The sequence below is a fragment of the Gavia stellata genome, chromosome 18 (assembly GCF_030936135.1).
Source record: "Gavia stellata isolate bGavSte3 chromosome 18, bGavSte3.hap2, whole genome shotgun sequence".
Lineage (NCBI taxonomy): Eukaryota > Metazoa > Chordata > Aves > Gaviiformes > Gaviidae > Gavia > Gavia stellata.
Window position 1 is genome coordinate 7094133 of NC_082611.1, and position 24744 is coordinate 7118876.

The 24744-nt window shown below is 47.0% G+C and overlaps 1 protein-coding gene across 1 annotated transcript in view; it reads left to right on the forward strand.

The window, feature by feature from the left end:
• The window catches only part of ADAP1 (ArfGAP with dual PH domains 1), a 62702-nt gene that overhangs the window by 19711 nt on the left and 18247 nt on the right, over positions 1-24744 (forward strand). The window contains exon 4 of the mRNA XM_059826224.1: positions 3462-3544. Coding sequence (XP_059682207.1) covers positions 3462-3544 — 83 coding nt within the window. The remainder of the gene's footprint in view (positions 1-3461; positions 3545-24744) is intronic.

The window sequence follows — 24744 nt, forward strand, 5'->3', positions numbered from 1 at the left end:
TCTGTTCTAATTGCCAAAAAATGACACATTCCCTGTAACCAGCAGCCTGCCAGACTTTAGGTGGGCTGTTAAAGCTTTTGGAGTTGATCCCGAAAGCTGTGCATCTCCACAGTTTAGGAATGATGCAGTTATATTTTTCTAACAAACATGAACAGCATATTTGCTACATTATCTCATCACCAGAAATGCGATGAAATACCATGAGGCCGTTGCTACAGTCCTTTCTGTTCACAGAACTCCTGTCGAAATCAAAGGGGGGTTTGGGTGGAGGGTCCTGTATTCCGCATGTGATGTCTGCCTCGGGTTATTTACATACGTATTCACCTGAGGAAAAACACATTTCAATTAAAACACAGCAACAGATGTTTAAAAGGACCCTGAAGGCATACTTAAAATGAAATGGAGATCAGGTCTGAAGTCCACTGAAAATGATGGAGAAGACTGTATGGCTTGAGGGACCTCTGGATGGGCCCTGCCCTCCGATTGCTCTCAGATCCCAGAGATACAGGGACGAATTCTTGCTCCTGTTTAAAATCCATCCAAGCGATGCTAGTGAAACTAGCGTTTAACGCCAGACTCAACAGCGGCTTTTTATGGCAGGATTGCCTCCAGTCCACGAGAGTGGGTGTGGTCAAGTCCCTGCTCAACTTCTCTGTTGCATTGAAGGGAGATGCTGGACTCCTCGCCATCCTCATTGGGTTTTTGTTTCAGTTTCTTTTGCTGGAGTTGTTCTGCTTTCTATGAATAACTACTGCAGCAGAAGATGCAGCCACTGACCTTGCACTGAGTTGTCCTAACTGTGGGCTGCTCTTGGTGTATCTTGTTTTTTGGGAAATTATTGCTGAAAGAGCCTGGGTTTGTGATGATGAGGGAAGGGGAAGAATATGCGAGCTGTCAAAAAGTGCTTTATGTGAGCTGGGAAAGTGGCACGGCTGGAGTCCTGTCTGCTGTGAGAGCTGCCATCGGAGTCACTCGTGTTCTGGCCCAAAAGCTGGGAGAGGTTATCAAGAGCATTCTGCAACTTCCCAGGATACCCCTTTGGGCGAGGTGCCTCATGGCTGCCCAATTTGTGATTTCTTGCACAAAAGCTGTGGAGATGCGGAACCACCACCGTTATCAGCGTCAGGGGAATTAGTCGCTGCAGAGCGGTGTTCCCTAAGGCGTAAGACCAGCAGAGTGTATCTGTTGTAGTATTTGCATTATACAGCAAGAGTGTTTTCCCACTGCTGCATATGAACCTTAATTTATACTGTATTTAAACATTCGTACTGGAAGGCTGACTTTCAGAGACTCGGAACAGCTGCAGCTCCTGCTGAATCCACTGAAGTCAGCTGGAGCCGAGGGTGGTGTGAATTTGCCTCCTCCTAGTTAAATCCCTGATCGTCTTGTTGAAAAGGTCCAAGTTTGGCTACGGTGATAACAAGCTGTCTGCAGCAGCCGGGCTGGAAAAATTGCAAGAAGCGGAACAAATCTAAGTATTTGTACTGTGTTTATGATTAAATTTTGGTAGCTTTGTTGATGAGTGGCAGAAGTATAGAAACAGGCAATTAAGTGCTACCTTTTGGGCCATCAGTCTTCTACGTTTGCAGGCTATCGTGTTGTGGGTATCAGATCCAGACAGAGCATCCTGCTCAACCCAGAAGAGCCTCGTTGCACACTCCTACAAAACGCGTCTGAACCTCCTGAGATGAACTGAAGATGGGTTGTACCCAAACCAGAGCGTAGCACGGGGTGACAGCAGAAGGGAGATGGGTGTTCATCTTCAAAGTTCACAGTCAAACTTGCAGATGTGTGTGTAACAACTAAAGATCAGTCATGAAAACAGGAACAGAAGGGGGAAAGGCAGAGTTGGTGCATTATTTCTGTTTCAGCAGAAGCTCACAGTTGAGTTTTGGGTGCAGGGAAGCTGTGGTGCTCCCTGAGCCTTGTGGGAGAAGGCTGGTGCCCCAAGCAAGGAGGTGAAACAATGGATGGGAGAAAATAGATGTAATTATTTCCTCCTTTACTGCCAGTAAAGCAATTACAGCCACAGTTCTCACTGAATAGTGTCTTGCAGATTTGATGAATATGTTTGCCATACCTGCAGATGAATTTTCATAAGCGATGTTAGTACGCATATGTTCTTTGAGCATTTCTGGAATGTGTGTGCTGAAAAGATAGCATTAAATTTGCATAGTCAGCAAAAAAGAAGAGGTAATTAAGCATATCAACAGTTTTCATTGGCAGAGAAGTTGATGTGTTGAAGCACGATATGTTTTACAGAGCACACCCAATGCTGGGGAATCTTTTACTGTCATCGGGGTAGGCCACTTCAGAATGTCTGCTGTGAAGCTGGGCTGACACGTGCCTTTATTTCTGCGTGTGATTTCTGCCTGCTTGGGCTATTTAAGGTTCTAGGGCAATTAAGAATTAAGTGCAGTTAAAAATGGTTTGAAGCAATTCCTAGCATAGTCTAGATCTAAACTACTTCGTTAGTTCCAGCAGTCATGCTAAAATAAAACAGCAAAAAAAGTATTTATAATCTTTGGGGTATGTTTTCCTTTTTGGAAATTAAGGCCTTGGTGTAGAAATCGTTGGGATAATTTTCAACATGAGAGGTAAAGGACTTTGTAATAGGCACGTGTCCTGCCATGCATCATATGGATTCCTTTCTTAGACTTAGCGGTACAGGCTATGAATTTGGAAGAGCTCTGCCAGGTGGGTTCTCACGTTTACACCCCGGTTCCTTCCAAGAGGTTGGTTAGGGCCTGGGATATGACTGTCCTACATCTCTTTCATTTTGAAGAGGTCACCTCTCACTTGAATTCCTGCTGGTCCTTGTTTGGGAGGTACATGACACCCTGCAGCAAGCTCCGTGTTCACCGAGTCACAAGTGTCACCCGTCCTTGGGCTGGGCTTCCCCTCGTCATCACAAGTATGATTTTAACCTGGCATATCGCAATTTCTTTGAATAGCTGTCCGTGCGCGACAAAGAGTCAGTATCTCTGCAGCTCTGACTGCTGAAAGGCCATCATGTACACGCATGGCACAAGGCATACCCCATTTCTGCCTTTATAGCGATAGCTTCAGGGCAAAGATTTTTCTTTTGTATGCAGTTTGTTGGTTTTTTCTTTTACTGATCCCATTTACTGAAAGATCTAGTGAGAGGAAATTAGGTTTAAAATCGTTCATATACTGAGGGAATTTTGTACAGAGGCCGATTGGGTGGGTGGGAACGGGCTATTCTGCTAAATCTGTAAATGTTATTTAATAAGTTTCCAATAAAATTGGATGTACGAGGAAACGATTTATTGTTGTCCAACAGTAAACAGAAGAAACCCTTGACTCCAGACTGTACAATGCAATTTTTGGAAGACTTTTAAATCACACTTGTATTTTGATTGAAGAATTGATGATTCTGGATTCTTCCTTAGCGTAAGTTGGACAATGTCTCCTTCTCTGTGTATTTTTTTTTTTTCCAGACTGCTGCGGGAACAGTGGATCAGAGCCAAATACGAACGAAAAGAGTTCATTCACAGCGAGAAGCAGGAGCCTTATTCTGCAGGTAGTGAAAGACACTTTTGGCAGATAAGTTTTTTGATGTCCAGCACCTTCCATTTCTTTTGTTTCTATTTTCTTTATATTGATTATTGCTCGTATGTCGCTAAGTAGGAGGAGAAAGTGTGGTCTTTTGGGAAAGATTCCTCCTGGCATTCCCTGTATTTGATTAGGAATATTGGAAATTTTAATACCTGATAGAAATAAATCAGTTATCAAGAGTCTTTCTGTTGACTTCCATGGGCTGTTCACCACCAGCAAGTCAGATAAAGTATCAGTGAGTTCTTTTCTGATAGCGGGAGGCATGAAACTGGATTGAAATGGAGATAAGGGTGTTTGTCTCATCAAGGTGACTTTTGCTTTGGAAAGATGAAGTAGGATTATAGGCATGGTTTGGTTAATGGTAGATAAGTGTGCCAGGTCCCCCACTCTTCCCAAATCTCTGTTACTGTCTTTCTACAATAATTCAAGTGTCGTCAGCAGGACCTGGTCTCCTTGTAGTATAATAAACGCACGGTGTTTTGCAATGGCAAAGTCCCAGCACATGTGACGGGGCTCGTTTCAGCACTCCCCGCACGATGGGCAGAGTGACGGTGGCCTTGCAAAGGGGTGGTTTTGTGGAGCGGTGGATTGGATGATTTTCTCGCAGAAAGGCAGAATTTGAAGAGGAGACGCAGGGTTTGACCGTGTTTGTTGTGTGGCTGCGCCAGCATAAGGACCGGCATGAAAGTGCATGAAATTAGCTGGGTATTTCTTTGCTATATGTAAGTGGCATTTAATTTATTCTGCATATTAAGTAGTTGACACCAGCTATGTGCTTGGATGACTCTGGGATAATTTTATGAGCAAAGACCATGTTACAGATGAAAGGTTAAGATATTATTTCCATACTGCTTTTCAAGACTAATAATAAGCAGGTAGCTCCAGCATTTTACTGTTATTAAAACCGCAATTAAAATCTGATCTCATATATTCTCAATTTATGTTTAGAGCATTTCTGCTCTGCTATTTTGTATACATGAGGCATGCACGTAGTGTGTGGGGAGTATCCATAATCATACGTAGTACATTGTGCACACTTTTTTTTTACATTTTCAAAGTGGTTTGCTGGAGTCGGATGTGTTCTAGTAGCAATAAATAGTTTGATTTCTTAGATAATTTTGGAATATATCTGCCAATGTGTGTATAACGTTCACCCAGGAATAATGTTTCCAATTTATACTCTAACTTGTAGATATAAAAGCCTGGATTCAACTAGGTACTTCAGGCAAATGCATAATGATTAGTCCTTTCGACTCCAAGAAGAGTGTGTACCTGGTTAAAGTGGAGTAGGTGCTTCAGTGCGTGTGGGAAGAAGGGCAGCATGTTCTGAGATCTCTGAAAAATACTATAGGAAGAGTTCAAATGGGAGTTTATTTTAGCAGTGTATTTTGTAGGTGTTCTTCAGTAATGCAGCTGCGTAATATTTAACTGCATGGTGAAATGATAGGGTTTTCTCCCCTCTCTTTGAAGTTCAAAAGCCATTCAGTGCAGAAGAGAAGAGAACGGGGTAAGCCATTTTAAATGAACAGTGCTCTCAGGAGGAGGAGGGGAAGGGAAGGCAGGCTGGGGGGCATCTTGTAGGTTGTGTATGAGTGCTTTTAGGTTGTATATTGTCTGAGAATTGTACCATTGTTAAAATCCAGCGTAGGAGCCGTGCAAATGACCTCTGCAACCAGGATGTCAGTTGTTGATTCTTCTGCACAGTAAATTCAAAGGGGAGCTTTGGCCAAGTGGTTTCTCCGTAGGATGACCAGGTTGTTGTTACAACAAAACAAAGCTGGGGACACACACCAAACTTGCATGCCAACTTTTCACTTCTGCTGAGCCATAACAGCCCCCAGGTGTGGTTGCACACCTGTACTTCACCCCATGCCTAACAGCGCTCCTTCTTCCGGACTGCATGATGTAACTTGGTTGATGATGCTGTTTTCAGCTCTTTGGCTGTTATGCCGGGAGTCAGTTGTTTCCCACAGTTGTGGCTTGAGAAGGGAACCCAGGGAAAATCCTGAGTCCTGTAGGAAAGCAGCATGCTGGAGATCACAGATTCATAGAATCATTTAGGTTGGAAAAGACCCTTAAGATCATAGAGTCCAACCGTTAACTTAACGTCACCAAGTCCACCACTAAACCATGTCCCTGACAGAGATGTTCCCGTGTGCCTTGGGACAGTTCTTGTATCGCCCAGATGAAAGGGGGGTGTTTCATCATTGTATCGTACGTGGTGCTGGACCACCAGTTTGCCCAGCTGGTGTAGACCAGTGCCATTCAAGCTGGTCTGAACCGCGCTGTCCATGAGCCCTCCAAGACAGGCTGGAGCTTGGTGCTTGCAGAAGCAGCTCAGCCGGACCGAGTGTCCCGGCTCTGCCCTTCTCACTGCTTGTGGGGGTTGATACAGCTTAGTGGCCACACCAGCGGTTTGGAGGGTGCACCCTGCGTGGGGTGGACCTCCTGTGCCTGATTATGCTGGGCTCAGCACAGCTGGGAACCACAGAGGATCTGGGATGTTGCTTTCCACTAATGACCTCCAGAACTGCCTGTGAACGCACCGACACAAGGATGCCCTCCTGCCCGCCGCACATCCACTTGAATGTATGTATATCTCTTTTTCTTTCTAATTCTAGACCATTTTTCTCACCATTCTGAATTCCCTGGAGAGGTGTTAGATTACCAGTTTCTAAGCATGAAACATTTTGTTGCTAATAGAGACATCGGTATCCATTTTCTCATGTTTGTTGAAAGACTTATTTCCATTTTCCAATCCCAGGGGCAATTTTGCATTCTGATATTTGTTCAATAATTGCATAAAAAATAAGAAAATGCTATCTTTGAGTAGTTCTGAGCAACATCCTTTTCCAGGCAGCTTGACAAAACCCTGGTCAGAAATTCAATGTCTTTCAGAAAATCCTTTGGGGAGAGGCTATCTGGAGCCTGTAGATGCCAAGCAGAAACTATCACAGCCAAACTGACAGACTTAGGAGAAATGAGTCTCGGGACAGGAGTGTCAGATGCGCAGGTCAGAGCTGAGATGGTCATACAGGGAAGCCTGGCAGGAGGATGCAGCAAACTCTTCAGCTGCTGGTGAAGAGCACAAATAAGAGGTAGTGTGGGATGCAAAGGCAACAAGCTGCCCCGAAAGGTCTTGCATAGCCCCTGAACTGATGGGAAACATCTGCCTCGTGAGATACAGAACGATGCAAGGTAGCAGAACCAGAATTGGGGAACAAAGACACTTTGGACGTGCAGAAGTCCCCGGTGTGGGCAGCGCTGAGCATTGAAGCCAGCCCTCGAGCCTCACCCTGGAGAGGAGCTGTGGCCATAGATCCGTGGGTCCTGGTTCAGTCCCTGCATCAGATGTCCCTTCTCAGGGATGTGCTGTTATATGTGTAGTCACAGCTGCTTACCTGTGGTAGAAGATTGCAGTGGAAATTCCTGTAAGGGTGTTTTTAGAGGTTTTCTTGCTCCCCCAGGAAGCCTTGGAGCACAAGCCCATGCGCTATTCACAGCTTTCAGCTCCTCTGCCCCCAGTTAGTTTTTCAAACTCTGATGGTTTCATTCCTCCAAAAGAGCCATCATTAATGAGTATATTAGCACCATTGGTTTTAGTGTGAGGAGTCAGTTTGAGTTCAGATAGTGCAGGGAGATTAGTAAAACAGTGATTAAATGCTTCGGTGATCCACTATCAATTCTTAGAAACACCCTTTTATACATTTGAGCTCTTAATTCAGCTGTAGCATGAGAGCTAAATAATTTGTTTGTCCTAGCCAGACTTTATGAAGCAAAACATTATTTACACCCCAGCAATCCCGATTAACATCGTGGTTCACATCCCTTCCACTAGTGGAATTACTGTCAGTCTCCAGCTAATTATCCCTTTTAACAGAGTTTAATAGGCACGGGTGCTGAATTCTCCTAGAAATAGAGGATGGTGGTAATTGCCATCAAAGTCTGGATCTGGATCTCAAGGCAATTGAAAGGTTTGATAATTTTTAGGAACATTTTGTTCAATTTTAAGAAGCTTGGACATTTTCCCCCTCTGTTGATAGGCAGCAGTTATGGCAATGCTTTCCAAAAGTCCTGCTAAAAGTTAATTCATATGGGTGCTTTTGATTCCTCTTAATCAAATGGATTTATTTTATCCAAGGGAGGCATGGAGGAAGCAAAAGGGAATGAGTGTTTGCCGAGCTGGAGCATTATGATATTATAAACTGGTCAAGGTGCAGCTGCTCTAATGCGTCTCAGGCCACAGATGAGAGAACGGGACGTGCATGTGGCCAAGAGAGAGCAAAAGGGAGTCATTTGCTCTTGTGAACTTGGCTTTGGCTCCTGATGGACCCATCTCGATACCGCCGGGGTGACAGGAGGAGGAATCGGTGCCCTGGGAGGAGCCGAAGCCCAGCCTGGGAGGGGTGGTGGGCAGGGTTAACACATCTTTGGGTCTTTGCTTTAACATTAGAAAATGAAGTGGGAGAGCTCTTAACACCAGGTGTTTAATCTCTTAATGCTTGTCAGGAAAAATGGTTTAACTTCACCGTTAAGACCGTGAAAGCACCTATCCATGGGATAGATGGTGGAGGAGCAGTCAGGGACAGGAGAAGATTCACAGTAGGGTACAGCTGATAAAAAGTGCTGCTACCAGCTCTGCACACCAGTACAATTCCCTTGCAGTAGGACTGGGGAACACCGGTTTTCCCTTGCTCACGGCAGATGCTGTTGCATATCTTTCTGGTGAGACATTTGGTTCCCAAAGGCATTCAGGATGGGAATGCATCATTTGCAAGGGAGAAGGATAATAAATGCCAACAAGCATCCCTGCTTTCATTCTTTAGTCATGGGAGGCTGGAGCTCCTCAGCTGATGTAAATTGTCATAGGTCCCATAAAAATGGTGGAGGAATTCAGATTTCCACCAGCTGAAGATTTAAACCCCATCCTTTGGGGTGGAAGTTGGAGGAGGCATTGATTATTTGATTGGTAGTTATATAGCTGGGTGGGATGGCCTGTTGGATGGCAGAGTGAAGTAATATGGTGTTATTGCAACTTTAGATGGCCTGAGAGCTTCCATTGGAGCAACTGAGAGCTAGAAAATATAGGCGAGATTTTGGGCGTATTAGCAAAGTCAAAGATGATTGGGGCTTTAGCCTCTGTTGGCATGTATTGCTGTATTTATAGCACTATGGACTAGATCTTATTGTCATTATTTGGGTGAGCTCTAGGTTTACCCGGGTAGTTATAAAGGGTAGTATTTGTCTGAAGGTGCCTATTTGCTTGTACTATCTTCTGTCAACTCCCTAAAGATTACTTGGCTAATATGTTATTTTGTATTTGTCTGCAAATATGATGGCAAAATAAATTATGAGACATGAAAGAATACCCTAAAATAGTAAAATCTCTTAATTTGCACTTTCCATTCCATGTGGTTGTTGCGTAATTTGAGCAGCAGTCTGAATTAATTTTCCCCTGCACTTGCACCGTTGGAAGGAGCTCTGACTGCAGAGGGCTAGAGAAAATGCACAGGACATAAATACCTTCTTTCTCAGTATGAGAAAGATACCGTTACTAGTTCGGTCTGACCCACAGTGATGTAACGCAGTTTATTTTGGGCCTCACCAGACAAAGTGGTGAGCACTGTTGCAGTTAAAACCCAATTATTTTAACCGACAGAGCTCATCCTCTGCTGTCTCTTGCTGTGTTTCAGCTAGCTAGCGGGGAGCTACGAGTGTCAGAGTGGCACCGGCTCCGCCGTGTGTTTTTCACAACCTCAGAAGCAAAGCTCCTCTCTCCCGCTGCGCATGCTGCTGAATTACAGGGCTGAGCAGCACCCAGAGAGCAAACCAGTGCTAACGGCAACCTGAAAGGGCACGGGTTTTATTGGACGTCAGGCAGCCCGTAGCACCAGGGGGTATCTGCCAGGCAACCACAGCAAAGAAATAAAGCATCGGCTTGAGGGCTCCTGGTGTCATTTGCTAAGATGTTAATGCATGTGGTCTTTAAGGAGGTGCTCGTGCAGAAGGGAGTGTGAAGCCATACGTGAACCTGCACCATCCCCTTTGCTTTGCAAACACATGCAGTAAAACCCGGCGCTGGACGTGGCACGGGGGAGAGGAGATTCAGTTGCGTGGTGTTGGTGGGATGATGGGTGGCCACGGGCCAGCGGTGTCTTCTGAGCCGTGGTTGTCTGCAAAAAGAGAGGAGGAGAGCGCAGGGGGAAGGAAGGAGATGGGAGACCGCAGGGTGGCAGCCGCTCAGAACTGCGGCAAAGGGAAGGTGTTCAGGAGTTTCCCTGCAAAACACTTTTTGTTCTTTTTCATCAGAAATTGTTGCAGGAAATGGCCAACTTCAGTGAATTCACAACTTCAAAATGCAATTAGAGAATTACAAACTTACTATTTGCCAACTTTTCATTTGTGGGCAAGGAAGAAAAGCGTATAGAAAATTTCAGAAGGTCAAATTGCTGAAACAAGAAGCGACCGATCTAATGGTTTTATTTTTGAATCGTGGTATGTTGAGAGTTTCTGAGAGGTTGACTTATTTCTGTTATAGTCTTTAATCTCTCGGAAAAACACTGCCTCTTCCCCAGCCAGCAGCACTCCCTCCTCCCAGCTATTAGCAGAGCACAGCCTGGGGCTCTGGGAAGGGGAGCTGGGGAGAGCAGAGGGCTTTGCAGGGGAGCAGGGCTGCGTCCCGGGGAGGTGGGCATGGACACGGTTCAGTTCGTTTGCGCTACAGCCTGCTCTGATAGGATGTGGTGCCAAGGATGGGTTGTGCCCATCAGCCAGGATCAGAGGAGCGGAGAGCCCATCTCAACCCTACAAGGATGTGGTGGTGCTGCGGTGTTGGGAGGGTGGGTCTTGGGAAAGACTGGAAGCTCATCTCCCATCACTGTCCTTGGGGGTGGTGGCTCTCTGCCTTAGAGAGTAGGACTTTCACCTGATATATTTGGTATTAGAGCTGTCTGGAGCAGCCTAAAAGAGTCCATGGAGCGATCGCCAGTTAAATGCTGTGCTCTGGGGCTAGCAGAGCCCGCTGTGTGTCTGGGGTGGGATCGCATCCCCTGACCCTGCGAAGAGGAGGGGGGTCCTTGCTGGGCCGCAGGCTCGGGGGAGCGGGGCATCGTCTGTGCAGTCAGCAAGATTTTTATGCTGCAAACTGCTGGGGATAAAGTAGTGAAAGAGAGCATGCTGCTCAAAGGAGAGACGTTTTCTCCAGCATCCTTTCACATACACATACACATACTTGCCTGTGCCAATAAATCACTGCCCTGCAATACAGCCTTCTCAGGCTTGGCTGCAGCTCCCTTGCGGGGAAGGACGGTTGAAGCGAAACAGAAATTGATGCTGGTGAAAAGTCTTAAAGAAAGAGACATGTGCAAAGTCTCAGTTCAGGGCCCTGTAGTGGTATCAAGGTTGTGGCAGCAGGTTGTTTCCGGATTTGGACTTCCATGAGAGGTGCAAGAGAGGCAAGGGAGTTGGTTTGGGTTTTTTTTTTTTCCCCTGCCCTATTTCTGCCTTGGCTGGTGTGAATCTGCGTTGCTCTGTTGATGCTTGTGCTGGTTTATGCTGTCTAAAGCCACTAACACGGGAGTCTGCTCCCTCCTGTTAGACCTGCTCCGTGGTCAGAGCATCACGCCGTGGGTAGTGAGATGCCCTTCCTCATGCTAAGCCCTGGCAACGTCTCATGAAATGGTACTGTGGGAACAACTCAACACAGATGACACAAAGCTGTTGTGTGAAACCGTCTCCTTGCAAGCGGGGAGAAGTGCCATAGATGCTTCCTGTAGCATCCTTTAACTGCTGACGAGACAAGCTTGTTCAGTAAAATAGTCGAATCGAAACTCTATTCTTGCAAAGGCGTTATCAGCTAAATCAAGAGCTGCTTTTAGCACTGGGGATGATTTGAGCCAGCTAATGTGTGTGGCCAGGATGGTACCCAGCTGCCATCTCAGCTTCTCTCATACAGACCAGCATGAAAATCATTTCATTGCCATTTTTTCCCCAAATGCAACCCACATCCTCGGCTGATGTTCCTGTTTATGTTTCCACCAACTCCAGGGAAGCTCTCCTGGCTTTTCCCAGGTGAAGATCTGTGGGTGGCCAAGGTGATGCTGTGCTAAGTGCTGTGCTAAGCTCTGTGCCAATGCAGAGCAGTATGGCAGTACAGCTGGGTGTAAGGTAAGAGCAGGCAGATGTCGGCCCCTCGGGGAAAAAAGAGGCAGCACCCCGCTACAGGGGTGGTTCTGCAAAAAGCAGGGGTGAGGCTGACTTTTAAGCCTGTGAATTATCCCATTGCTTTATAAGCAAGAAAGAGTGGAGTGTTTAGCAACTACAGGGAGCTACAGCTGGCTGAAATTGTCCAAGATGCTGAGAAGCCAGAGGGGGAGATGGACGGACGATGCTCACATAAGCTTTGGTTCCTTAGGAAACCAAGCTCTCAAGAGCAATAAGAGAAACCACGTGATAAAAGCAACCGTTTCTAGGCTTATCGGCAGCAACTTGCTGGGCTTTGACCGGGGGGGCTCCGGTGTGCGCTGTAGGAGACCGTGGTGGTGCAGAACAAGGTTACCTGCCCAGCTCACTCCTCGGCAGCAGAGCCTCGCGAGACACGGGGTGCACCGGTGTGCGCAGGAGCATCCCGCTGCCTTTCGGGAGGTGGGGGGCATTTGGCTGGTATGGGTTTGGTGTGTGTCTGAAATAATCTACCATCATTTCCATGCTGTGCCTGAACACCGGCGTGGCTGCCAGTGCGAGGGCGGGTGTACCTGGCCATGGTGCGGGGCAATGCACGGGTCTCTCATATGACCTGACAAGGTATATAAATACTTCAGCATTTTTTTTTTTCCCCCTTCCACCTTCTCTCCCTTCCCTCAGTCCCCTACGCACTTACAACATCTCCTCATGATAAAAATAGCCTTTGGTGTCAACGCGGGGCTGAGCGGAGCCGCTGTCGCTCTGCCTGCCCTTTGTTGGAGGGGCTGCGGCACAAACCCGGGGGCAGCTCCTGTGAATGTTCAGTCCCGGAGCAGATCTGCTGACTAACGTGACTGGCTTTGCAATAGCAGCTCGGAGCGGTTTGTAATTGGGCCATAAGCACTTCGTTTAGAAAAGGCGGTTTATAATCTCCGCTACCTGTTTGGTCTTTTGAGCAGTGGAGAAATCTTTGCAATGGTTTGTATTAATGTACCCAAAGCCTTCCCCAAAACCTAGTGATGGCCATGGAGGCATTTCTGGTGACAGCAGAGAGACTTGAAATGTCATTCTATAAACATTAAGTCACATTAGACTCTGAATACCAGAATAAAAGTTTTAGAGCCACATAATGCTGCAAAGTTATAAGTTGCCTTTAAAGCCCAGCCTGCATTATGTGTAAAGTAAACAGTCTGTAAAGTGAATAGTACCATAGAAATAAAGAGTTTATTTTCCCCTCATTTTGTTTTTTGGCTGGCGCATTTCCCATAATGCCAGTGACTTACACCATATATAGAAATTGAGGAAAAGCCTAATTATAACTGGCTCTTCTGACATTTTTTGAGTCGAACTTCTGAAACTACTGGCTACATCTGTAATCTCGATCCAAAGGTCTGAGTTTTTCAGGAGTTTCTGTGAGTGTAAATCTCTATTTAACCTCAATGCACATGTGGCTGATGGGCAAACAGAGCTGTCAAAACCTTTAGCAGGCCTTGGTCTTAGTCCATAGAAAGGAATTTTCAATATAAAGAAACCAGTTAATTTATTTCTACTTATTAGCCTCGAAGAGGAGTTGCTGCTTTGCTCCGACCGCTTTTCAATGTCACTGTTATCTGATGCTAGTTGTAAAATGGATTAAATTATCTTCTGATGCTTGAAAGGCTCAAGTATCAGAGCTGGGCTTTGAGAGAAGCTCCGGCATTTTCTGCCACTATCCCTCTTTGATGGGAAGCACTTGTTTTCATGATGCAGGGCTGCAGCGTGCGTCGGAAAGATGCGGCTGACGCGAGATCTGCAGAGCATCCCTTGCTGTGAGGTGCTTTTTGGTACCATCCTTTTAGCCCCGGCTTAGAGGGATCTAAGCAGATCATAGACCTAGAGATGGAAATAAGAAAATAATAGTTGTGTGGCTAAAAAGCAGCAAAACTCAGGGTAGCCCAGTGTTTTGTTGAACGTTCACGTAGACTATTGTGAAGCAGAGATTTGGATGTGAAAGAGGAGATGTTTTGTGGTAGGAAGTCGTGACACCAGTTCCCTGCAGTGTGTGCTGGTTCTTGGTGTGCACGCTAGGATTGCATCACTGGTGCCTTCTGTTAAATCGCAGTTTCCAGTAAATTCCCAGCAGCCAGTTCCGGTATTTGGCTGAACCAAAGCACCAGGTTTGACTCTTACTGGATTTCAGCAAAATTGTGTTACAAATCTCTGCGCTCGATCCTGCCCTTGGCTCTAAGATACTGGCTGTTCGCTCCCAAAGTCTGGCTGCATTTTCACTCTCCCCAGCTGAAACTACGAGCAATTCTTCTGCTTGGCACTGATACCCCCTTGCAGTTTGTGTTTGCACCCTGGGGGAGCTGGAGATGAGGACTGACCTCAGAAGGCGGCTGGATTTATGTCTGACAGAGGAGCCCAGGGCGCAGGGATGCTGCACCTCTTTGGCGTGGACCTCTGCCCCATCTCACTGTCCCAGAGTATAAAATAATTTGGCACCGCAGCCTGCGGCACGCAGGGACCGTACCAGGCAATTTGGCTTCTTGGCTGAGTTTTGCAGCCTGCCGTGAGCTTGGTGCTGTGCAAGCTCTGCCGACACATCTCTCGTGGTCCTTGGAGCAGCGGGGAGGGTGGCAGGGAGGGATGCGGGAGGGCAGGCTCAATGGCAGCTAACTGGCAGCAGGGCTCTAACCCTCTCCAAAAAGGATGCAAATCTCATCGCTGTTTGCATTTCAAGGGAGTGTAGGAGCATTTTTGCATTTCAAGGGTGTGTAAGAGCACTATGTGCAGATTGCATCCAGTGCTTTGGGTGCTGTACGGATGCACTGAAAAAGCAGCCCTTGTCCAGAGAGGTTATAATCCAAAAGCATTTAGCAGAGAGGTGCATATGTGAGTGTCCAGATGGAAATTGCAAACCCTGCAGTTCTCCCAAGCCAGTACCAAGGTTACTGGAGGCTGATGTGCTGTTGTCAGGAGGGGGTTAAAGCATGAGCATCCCTCCAGCGAGCAACCTTGCTGGGGACAGAAACCTCCTTCTCCTGCTGCCGGAGCCACAGAGAGGGCTTCTGTTCTCTGGGCACTGACATCAGCCCCCGGCCGGGACTTGAGTCACGCCGGGAGCCAGGCTCGGCAGGCACTGGTCCCCAGGCACTGCCTCCCCGCACCCCTGGGTGGGCTCTCCTGCGGCTGGAGAGAGCTGTTAGACATGTCACTTACTGTGGGGATGGTGCTTCTTCAGAGCACACGTGGTCCTGGGCTTGGCGTGCCTCGCTCGGTGGGTTCGAGCCCCTGGGGCTTGGTCCTTGCCAGCGCAGCCGCCTGGCACGCATCAGGTGCGGTGTTTGCAGCCGGGGGAGCAGGGCAGGGCGCGATGCCCCAGAGTGTGGGTGCGAGGTCTGGCGTCTGCACCCACATGCCGGTGCTTGTGCTGTGGATTTTGGGTAACAAAAAGGGGGACTAAGGGCTGGGGTTCTTTTCTTTTTTTCCCCCCAAATTTTTGTCTAATTAGGGGAATAGATTAAGTTGAAAGGCTCTGGAAAAAATTGAAATGGAGGAAGGAAGAAACCCTATGGAAAAGTATGTTCAGCTGCAGCAGACAGGACACCGTTTGCTGATGCTCAGTCTCCTTTTTATGTCTTCCCAGTATGATCCTGCATTTAACACAACTCCCTGTCAGGACTTGCTCCAAGAAACCTTTCCCCATCCTCTCCTTGGAGGTTTGTAGTCATTGCTTTAAAACAAATGACTGCTTCTTCCTCGGCGTGCCCTGACACCGCTCCTGCGGGAAGCAGATGGGGGGGTGATGCTGTGCAGGTCACCTCTCCGGCTCTCTGCAGCCTCATCTGGAGCAGGGTAAAAACTCACGCAACTGCGTGTCTCCAGGGTGAATAAATATTGAGCCAAGTTGCCTTGGAAGGAAAGGGAGCCATTTGAAAACATCCACTCAAGAAACCAGCAGCAGATATAATCCCCGGCCGGACTAACGGCATCCGCGGCAGCACCAGCCGTGGGTCCAGGCGAGGCAGTGGAGAAAATGGGTCCTCCTGGAGAGCTGCCTGCGGCGGGTCCCGCTCAGCCCTCGCTCCGTGTAGCGACTTTACCGTACCAACGATTTAAACATCAACCACGGACTTTACTGCAGTAAAGACAAGGCGCATCGAAGAGCTGTTCAACAAACTAAACTAGGGAGGAGGATGCAAGGGGAGATCGCAGTGTGTTTGTCTTATTATTGTTTTTTCCTCCTGCAAGGGGAGCAGGCGTGTGACAGGGACCCTCACGTGGCATCGTTCCTGTGCCAGGATGCGCTGATATTTCAGCAGGACGGACATCATATGACCAGGACCCGGAGCAGCCTGTCAGTGCCTTCCGGTAGCATTTGGAAGTGCTGATTCAGACTCAGTGCAGCCCCTCCGAAAAAGTAGCGCCGCCGCCTCGTGAGGCTCCATTAAAATCAAAGGAAGATGCTGTGCCGTTTCCCAGCCTTGCTAAGGAGACACCGCACAAAGTCACCACCAGAGGACAAAGGAAAAGGCTCCAAATGCAAAAGCTTTTCTTTTAGAGATAACTTTGGTGCGTTTTTATTTTTTTCCACCTGTCTGGGCTGTGGCGAGAGGCCAGCGGCTGCTGTTACGCTTTCCAGGAAATTCGTGGACGTTGCAGTGACCCAGTGACGGGGTGGAGAGAAATCAATATTCCTCTTACAGATAGCTGCTGTAGGAAGAAAAACATCTAGCAAAGAGAAATACACTGATGTCTTCAGCTCCCCTAAAGCAGAAAAGCATTTAGGCAGCCAAAAATGGCAGGCGAGGACCTGTGGGTCCGAGCTGGAGCGGTGGAGGAGGAGGAGCAGTCGGCCAAGCAAGGCGTTGGCAGCCGGCTCCAGGGAGGGGGGAGCACCACCGTGAGCTAAAGCTGGATGTTCACAGCTAGTTTAGGATCCAGCTGTAATTTTAACAGCTGGTTCTGTCAAGCTGCCTTCAGCATAGCTCTAATCCAAGCTTCTATAATTAGCCAAAGAGCAGCAGCTCTTGCGTGAAGAGTAAAGCAGCAGCGATGCTCGTTGCAGGGGAGGCGGAGTGGCGTGGGAGTGAGCCTTACCAAAAGGGGTAAAGGCTGGCCCGTGAAATTTTAAACTGGGATTTGGTCTTTTTTTTTCCTCCATGTGAGCACTTAGGGCAAAATGTTTGGTTATTTTTTTTTCCCCTCCAAAAAGCACGTCTAAGAAACATTGTTTCATTTTGCATCATCCTTAAACAGAAATATTTACATTTGTCAACTCAAATCAAAAACATTTCATTTGTGGTCAATTTGAGGTCAGTTGTGTTTGCTGAACTCAGACAGTTTCTCATGGGTGAGATGGTCTGAGACCCTCCTGCCCCTGGATTCCCTTGGTGGCTGAATGCACTGCCTGTGTTTTGGGATGTGCTTTGGATGCTCCCTGGAGATGCCCCGAGCTGTTGTGCCCCTGGGAGAGTCAGTCCACCTGGTGAGTATAGGCTATAAGATCAGTAAGTGTATGAAACACCCCAGCTATAACTAGTATGAGTCACTCCTGTCCTTGAGCTTTCCCTATTTGAGGTCAATCAACTTGAAATACTATATTTTGACATTGCTTAGGCTGCCAGTTCCTGTAACCTTGGGTGTTTACAGTCAATAAATGGATCTATACTAATTGGAGGGAACTAAAGAGAAGTATCAGGCTGGTTCTCCATGTTTTTGATAACAAACATTTAAGGAAAGGATAGGGATACCATCGCTTTCTATTTCTAATGGTTTATGAAGGTAGTTCTCGGTGCCCTGGATCTCCTGGTGTTTCTCGGTGTTTTTATACTGTGCACGTTCATGTTCCCCATGTAGTGACACAGGACCAAAAGGCTGGTGCATCTTTCTTCTGCTAATGAGAAGGGAGAGACTAGGAAGCAATATGATAACAAAGTACATGGGAAAGGCTGGCTTCATGGCAACTCGTCCTAGCCTAATTAAATTTCTATTAAAGAAAGATCCATTTTACGTTGGAGACCTGCACAGGGCCAGGCAATTTCTGTCTCTCACCAGATGAAGAACATTTTTCCGGAGTGAGGTCATGTCTTTTTCTGGAGTTTGCCAAAGATGTAGTTGAGCCTTAGATCAAACTCAACCGAGAAGCGCGAGCGTTTGCTGATGTATCTTTCTGACCGACACCAGCCCGTCTTCATCTGCATTTTCCCCCTGTAGCGAGCTCACCTGAGTTTTCACCTTGAAATCTCCGATGCAGCAGTGAAATTGGGCTGGGAGGTGCCTCCCCAGCTGACTAAATAGGACTGGTTTTAAAAACATGGCTGCAGTTGAGGTGCACACACAGCAGCTACCTAGATGAGCCAGGTCTGTTTTCATAACCAGAGCAGCCCTTGAGGGAAGTGATTGTGTGGCACGTCAGTAACAAACAGTATGTCCCCAAAATACCTAAAAGACAAGAAGGCTGCTCAGTGGGGTGTGAACTTCAAACTTTCATGCGTTGCAGAGGCTGGAAGAAGACATTTTAGCGTAGCAAAGTCAATGGGAGTTTTGGTCAATGATTTATTCTGGCTAGAATTTAGCCTTGATTTATATAATTACAGGAGTTCATGAAGTGGGATCGCACTGCTCCAGGGAACAGGGGGTGATAGTTTTATGTGCAAATTGCCTCATGCAACCTGGAGGTTGAGGCTGCGCTGCTGAACGCCCCTCCCTTGATACCACAGCTGCCGGAGCATCCTATGCGAGCTGATTTCTGGGACAGCTATAAAACCAGCAGCCGGGAAGGGAATGAGTCCTAAATTAAAAAATTCTCCATTCCCGTCATAAAGCAATAGCTTTGACTGTAAATGTGTTGAACACTCAATAATAGATGATCAGGAGCTGTTAGCACCCCAGCAGATGTGCTTGAAGCCATTTGGATTTCTCTTCCAAAGCAAACAAAGGAATTTTATGTGCGTGCAAGGACAGGTTTCCATGATTTATGGTTGTACGGCAATGCTGCTTACGTGGGGGGAATGCTTTATTCCGGGATGCCCCAGAGAGAGGGTCCTAAACCCGTCTGAAGTCGGTGGCGACTCCTCTGCTGACTTGTGTAAAGCTCTGTTGGGGGATTAAATTAACGTCATCCTTGCTTGGATGGATCTATGTGAGCAGCTGCCTAGGCTGAGATTTTATTTAATGGTGTGGGTAAGAAACCCATCTAAAATTATTCAGGGCTTGGAGGATATCTTAGCCTGATCCCATAGCTGTGGTTTAAGGCTCTGCAGGATGCCTGTAAGAAATCCAGACCTTCAGGTGGTTCCTGGCGCTTTGCGGTTGTTTCGAGCTGAAGCCTCAGCAGCACATGGGTTGGCATAGCCCATCTGCAGTGCACGTTGAGGGTGTAAAGGCTCTCCATCCCCAAGTCTTTCGGTGTCTCACCTCTTTGCTTTCTCTATAAAAGTCGTCGTGGTTGCATGTGAGGCTGTAGGTGGGTTCTCCCTCACCCTTCAGAGGTCCAGGCAGGACCAGCTCTGTGTGTGGGCAGCGTTGGGCAGGGGTGGGTTAGATATGGGATGGCAGCAGCTCCTCCAGGTGCTGAGTGAGAAAGCTGCAGTACCTCTTCCCGTGCAGCTTTTGTGCATGTAACTTGCAATGGCTGCAGCAAGGACTTTTCGGGGTGTTTGTGTCTTGCCCAAGGAGCATCCTGGTCTCTGGTTTGCGAGTGGTTTTGCTCTCAAACTTCAGCTTCTGACAGCGCGCTGCTGTACGGATATTATTATGGCTTAGTACTGTGTGCCTGTCCTTCAATGTTTTCTTGCCCAGCTTTGCAGCTAAATCAGGCTTTGAGTGCATTCAGTGCTGGTAAATGGGAAAAGCATCGCACTGGGAACCTCTCAGCTTTCCTCTGCCTTTTTATAATAAAAGACAGGCTTCAAAAGATCAAAACCTGAAGGCTATTTACCTGTAACTGGATTTTTTTCTCTGAGCAGCCAGCAGCTCCCAGGTGGGCATGTGGGGATGCCACTTGAAGAGGAAGCATTTGATTTCCAAGTAAAATTAGATTCCACATTCAATTCTCAGTAACGCACGTGCAAGACTTCCAGTAAAGACATTTTCTGTAGCAGAGGGTTTTAACGTCTCCCAGCAGATACAATCGAATTGCACTGCAGCAGCCAGCTACTGTCTTATCTTTAATATGTAAACACTTGCTCAATAATTAAGTTACCATGGAAGTTGTACTCTATCGATGGTCAATTATAAGATAAATTGGTAAAAGGGAGGATGTGGCTGGGTTCCCTATGGTGCACACCAGACCTGATATGCCTGCAGCAGTCAGGTGAAGACTTGGGAATTGCAGGCTTCGGTGTTTTCTCCTGATATTCGCTCCCATGCAGCGTTTTCAGGGGAGGCGAGTGCTCACTGGGAGATCAAGAATCACCCTACTAAAAGGTGTCTTTTTCTCTGGCGAGTGTCCTGTGCACCACCTTACCTTGCAGTTGCTTGCCCAGAGGTGGTCACCTCCTGCTACCTTGATTTCCCACCTTTCATCGCGCTGACGGCTTCCCCGCGCTCCGCGGAGGCACCTCGTGTGTCTCGTTTCTGCTGCACTCAGTCGGCGCAAGGGGCGATGTGATCCCATCCGAGATACCTTCTGGGAGTATGAATGACTGTATTAATGTCTTTGTCACCTGAGAGCTACTCTGTAGGGAATCATAACATGTGATTAAAGAAACCAGTTAAAAACAGCTTAGGAAGCTGGATTAGGTACATGATCTCTTATTATGGCCCCTTTTAGCTGACAAGCCGGTGAAAGAAGGGGGGTCTGGATTATGCCGGGAAACATCAGACCTGACGGGAGTGTTTTCTGACTGTTAGGCTTAGTGGTGTCATGTACGATTTTAATCACATTTAAATAGTGGCAAACATCACAGGCTTAATGGATTTCAGCTTTATTATTGGGGCTTTGCTTAGAAGCAATTTGGATTTTCAGCTGTGAGCCAGCGATGCAAGTGTATTCACGATGACATTAAAAGGGACTGGAAACGCAGGGACTGACCTTGCATTTAAATACCACATGCCTATATATGGGGACAGACCTAATCTTCTTTCCATCAACCTCAGGACCTCGATGTGTTGTTAAGCTCAGCCCCATGTTTTTTCCATAGAGATGATATATTTGGCTCCATTTCACGCATTGATCCCAGCAGCTGGGTAGCTGACTTTTTCCATTTCAAAGGCTTTGTTGCTCAAGATGAAGCAAGATGGCAATGTCTTTTGCAGTGATCTGGCACGTTTGTTTTCCGTGCTTGGCTTCAACCTCGAAGTTGTTCTAAGGATGGTCTAAAATGGTCTCTGTCCTCTGTTTTAGGTGGCATGGGTTGCTCTCCTTGACCTTCCCATGGTGAGGCTTTGTCTTGGCTGTGCAAGTTTTGGGTGATTTGGCTAGAGGGAAAACAGTCACTGGGGACACTGACATCTGTATTTCTACAGAGCCACAGTACTGCCTCCAAATCTGATCTCTCTGAGTGGCTTTTTTACATTGTGGGAGAAGACGCCTTGCAAGACATCAGTATTGAAGATGGTTTTGTAAAACACGCTTGACTTTGCTGGGAGGATTGGTAATGGGAGACAACCTTGTACGTCTGACTGTCTAAAGCTGTCAGGGATGAAAGTCACCATTTCGTGACCGTTGGTCATTGAGGTCAGTTCAACTGGTTGGTGCTCCCAGTCCTGCATGAGCAGGAAGAGGGGGAAAAGGGGAACATCAATGCTTTTCAAGTTCCCCTTAGGAGTAGCATGTGGCATTGTTCCCTTTATCAGTAAAGAGAAATGTATGTGTTCCTACTGCCTTGTGTTTTCTGTGCCACCTAAAACCACCGACCTAAGGTTTCAGGTACTTCTAGCTCTGAGCTGAGCATTAATGATGATGTTTTCCCTTAGAAGGCCAAGGAGATGTCTGTAAGGTGTTATCACAATCATCTACTAAATCCTGGCTTTCTCTCTGATGTAGCCATTCAAGCACTAATTGCCTTTGATTAAGTCAATCATTTGCAGAGTGAGTGGGTTAATTGGGCATTGTGGAAGCAATCAATCTAATGAGCTGCTTGCATCCATAGCTGAGGCTACAATGCAGCAGGACAATAATTGTTTTATGAGCTCCTGGAAGGCAGCAGAGACAGACTGGATAGCAACAGGAAACCCTTCTCTGCAAAGTGGCCTTTAGGAAAGGTAATTTGCATGCTAAGTGCTCATTAGGAGAGGACTGATTGATTAAGAGCTGGAAAATTCTCACCTCCAAAACATGTGTGCATGAGAAAATGGTTGGTGTTTGTGTTGGGGTGCGGGCACATGGGAGGTCTTGGGCTCCTTTGCCTGGCTGGGTGAGAGATGTGTTGTCTCAGAGGGGGATAAAGAGTTGTCTTAAGGGGGATGAAGGGAGATCACTCCCTTCTCACTCCTGTGCGGGAGTGTGCGGTGACACATGCCAGGCACCCATCCTTACTTAAGGTGCACCAAGAGCTTAACTCCCAGGTGCCCTTCTAGGTGCAAAGAGACTGGTTTGCAGGACCACCAAACACATTCGCTCCTTGCTGAGGCTTTCATTTCCAAAGCACTGAACTGTACTTGAGGAGTAGCAGCTCTTGGTGGCTCCTCACCTGGTCTGCGCAGGAGAAGACCTGGGGGAAAGGATGCCCATCTCATCAGCAAGCCTCTGAGGTCCCCTCTGCCTCCTGCACGTGTGGATGCTGACATCTCCAATCCGCCTGTATCTGCACTGCTGAACGTGTAACCAGCAGGAAGCGTATTTATCCGGAGATGACTGCAGAATTATTTTCAGGGAAGTTATAAGCTCCTCAGCACAGCTGCAGACAGGGGGAAAAAAAACACCAAAACAAAAGCTGCTGGTGCTGTGCAGTGGAGCAGGGGAGTGGTTGCAGCCTTGACTGCAAGCTCTCAGTTGTCTGACATGCCTTAACACCTCATACAGGGACTACCTTTTGTATGGGGAAGGTGAGTTTGTCTCTGGACAAACAGTGGTGTTTTCACTCCATGAGAAAATTTAGTATTCCTTTTTTTATAATTTTCGATTGGAATGCAAATGCTTAAAAAAATTCAAGTTGAAGTCATTGAAATGTTTTGCTTTGGTGGTGGCTGAATGCTACAGGAAGAAATACTACAACTTACAGCAATTGAACCAAACAATTTACACTGACACAGCCAAACAAGAGGTGTGCAGTTCTTTTTGCAACACTATTCAAAGTCCAGTCCGTAGAGGAACCTTAGAATATGTCACCTACTCCATCCAGCCCTCTGACTATGGACAGCATGGTTTATTTCAGAGGAAATATCCTTCAGATTCTTTGTTTTAAAAGGAGGTTGTGACATTTGGTGTCAGTGGTAAAGCAGGATGTCAGGCATTCGCCACTCAGCTGCTGCAAATAATTATGCAATTCCTTAACCTCGCAGAAAAACTGGCACATCATCTCCAGTAAGTACCTATCTACCGTTCTGGTTTAATTAACATCTTACAATGTTAACATAGCAGGCTGCTTGGCTTCTGACATACAGAGAAGTGGTGATATATACCCTGCAATTTTAGCAGCGAAGCGATGTAGTTGTATTTAAATCTTCTCCAAAGCTCTGAGTTGGGGTCAAAGCACTTTGACTGCTTAGAGGAAAGAAAATCTACTTCTGTAGATGGAGATGCCCTGCCCAAACTCTAGGAAAATGTGATTGCTCTTGGTTTACACGCACAAGTAATTTTTTTCTCCTATTTCAGCCTCCCATGCTTTGTCTTGCAGTGAGACAAGAAACAACACAGTGATGCATTTGGGCTCGGGTATGGTATTGGCTCTGTTGCTACGCTCGGTTTTGGATACACTAACAGGTTTCTCCTAAAAGCCTTGGACCAGACCTGGTTTTACCACTGCTCCAGAAACGTCATGGAAACAAGCAGTTCTGATGCCTCCGTTTCCAGGTGAAATTGCAAAATAAAGCACCATAGAAACTGAAGAGCAGATGTGCTTTAATTCCAAGTTTATAATGCTTTACTTGGAATGAGCAAAAGTGAAGTCCTAGCATGTATTTTTTTTTTTTTTTTGCGAGCCAGTGGATCTGATTGTCCTCCTCACAGGAGGGTTTTTCTTCTTTTCTGAGAACAAAGGCTTAAACTGAAAGAGTAATTTTGGGTACTTCCTATAATCCACATTCTCAGAGACCAAAACCCCCATCATCAACTAAGCACCATGACGGCTTTCTGAGGTGAGGAAGTGGCAATATCCCTCTTCTTAAAAAATGGGGAACTTGAACAAATTGCTGGCGGAAGTTGGATGGAAAGATGGTGTCTACATCGGATTGTCTCGATAGAGAATCCTCTCTCTTGCTTTCTCTGCGGCTTCTCGGATGGCAAGAAAGCTGGGCTAGACTGGAGCACCCAATCGGTCCTGCTGTTTTCAGGTGTTTGGCTTGGAGGAGCTCCAGCCACCAGCTCAGCAGAGCTGACACAAGGCCATGCAGTGTCTTCTCTTTGGTCAACCAATGTGGTGACCCTGTTTTCTTTGCCCTGCAGAGTTTTAGCTGCGGTGATGAAGTGAGTGTGGAAGTGGCAGTTCCTCATTTTACCTTGGAAACTACGTTAAGGGGTCAGAAATACCCATTTGGGCTGTGTGATTTCAGGTTATGTTACGTGCTGTTTGTTGGCTAACTTTGTCACAACGGCTTGGTGGGATTTTTGGAAGTGTCGCAGGTTTGTGCCAGAACTGCCTACAAAAGCAAGCAGTTTGTTTTAATTCTTGGCAGGCAACTGAAGTGATGCAGAAAACTTGACATCCGAACAGAAGCAGTGTTAGCAACGTGAGAGTGACATTTCTGAAGGGTGCCCGTAGGTGCTGTCCAGCGGGTCTTCACCAGGTAGTCCTTTCTGCAGTCACGGTTGGGTGCTGGTTGATCAAGTGGGGTGATGACAGGCGGCTGCATCCCTCGTTCTGTGTCTTGGGAGAGGAAGGAAATGTGTTGGTGACA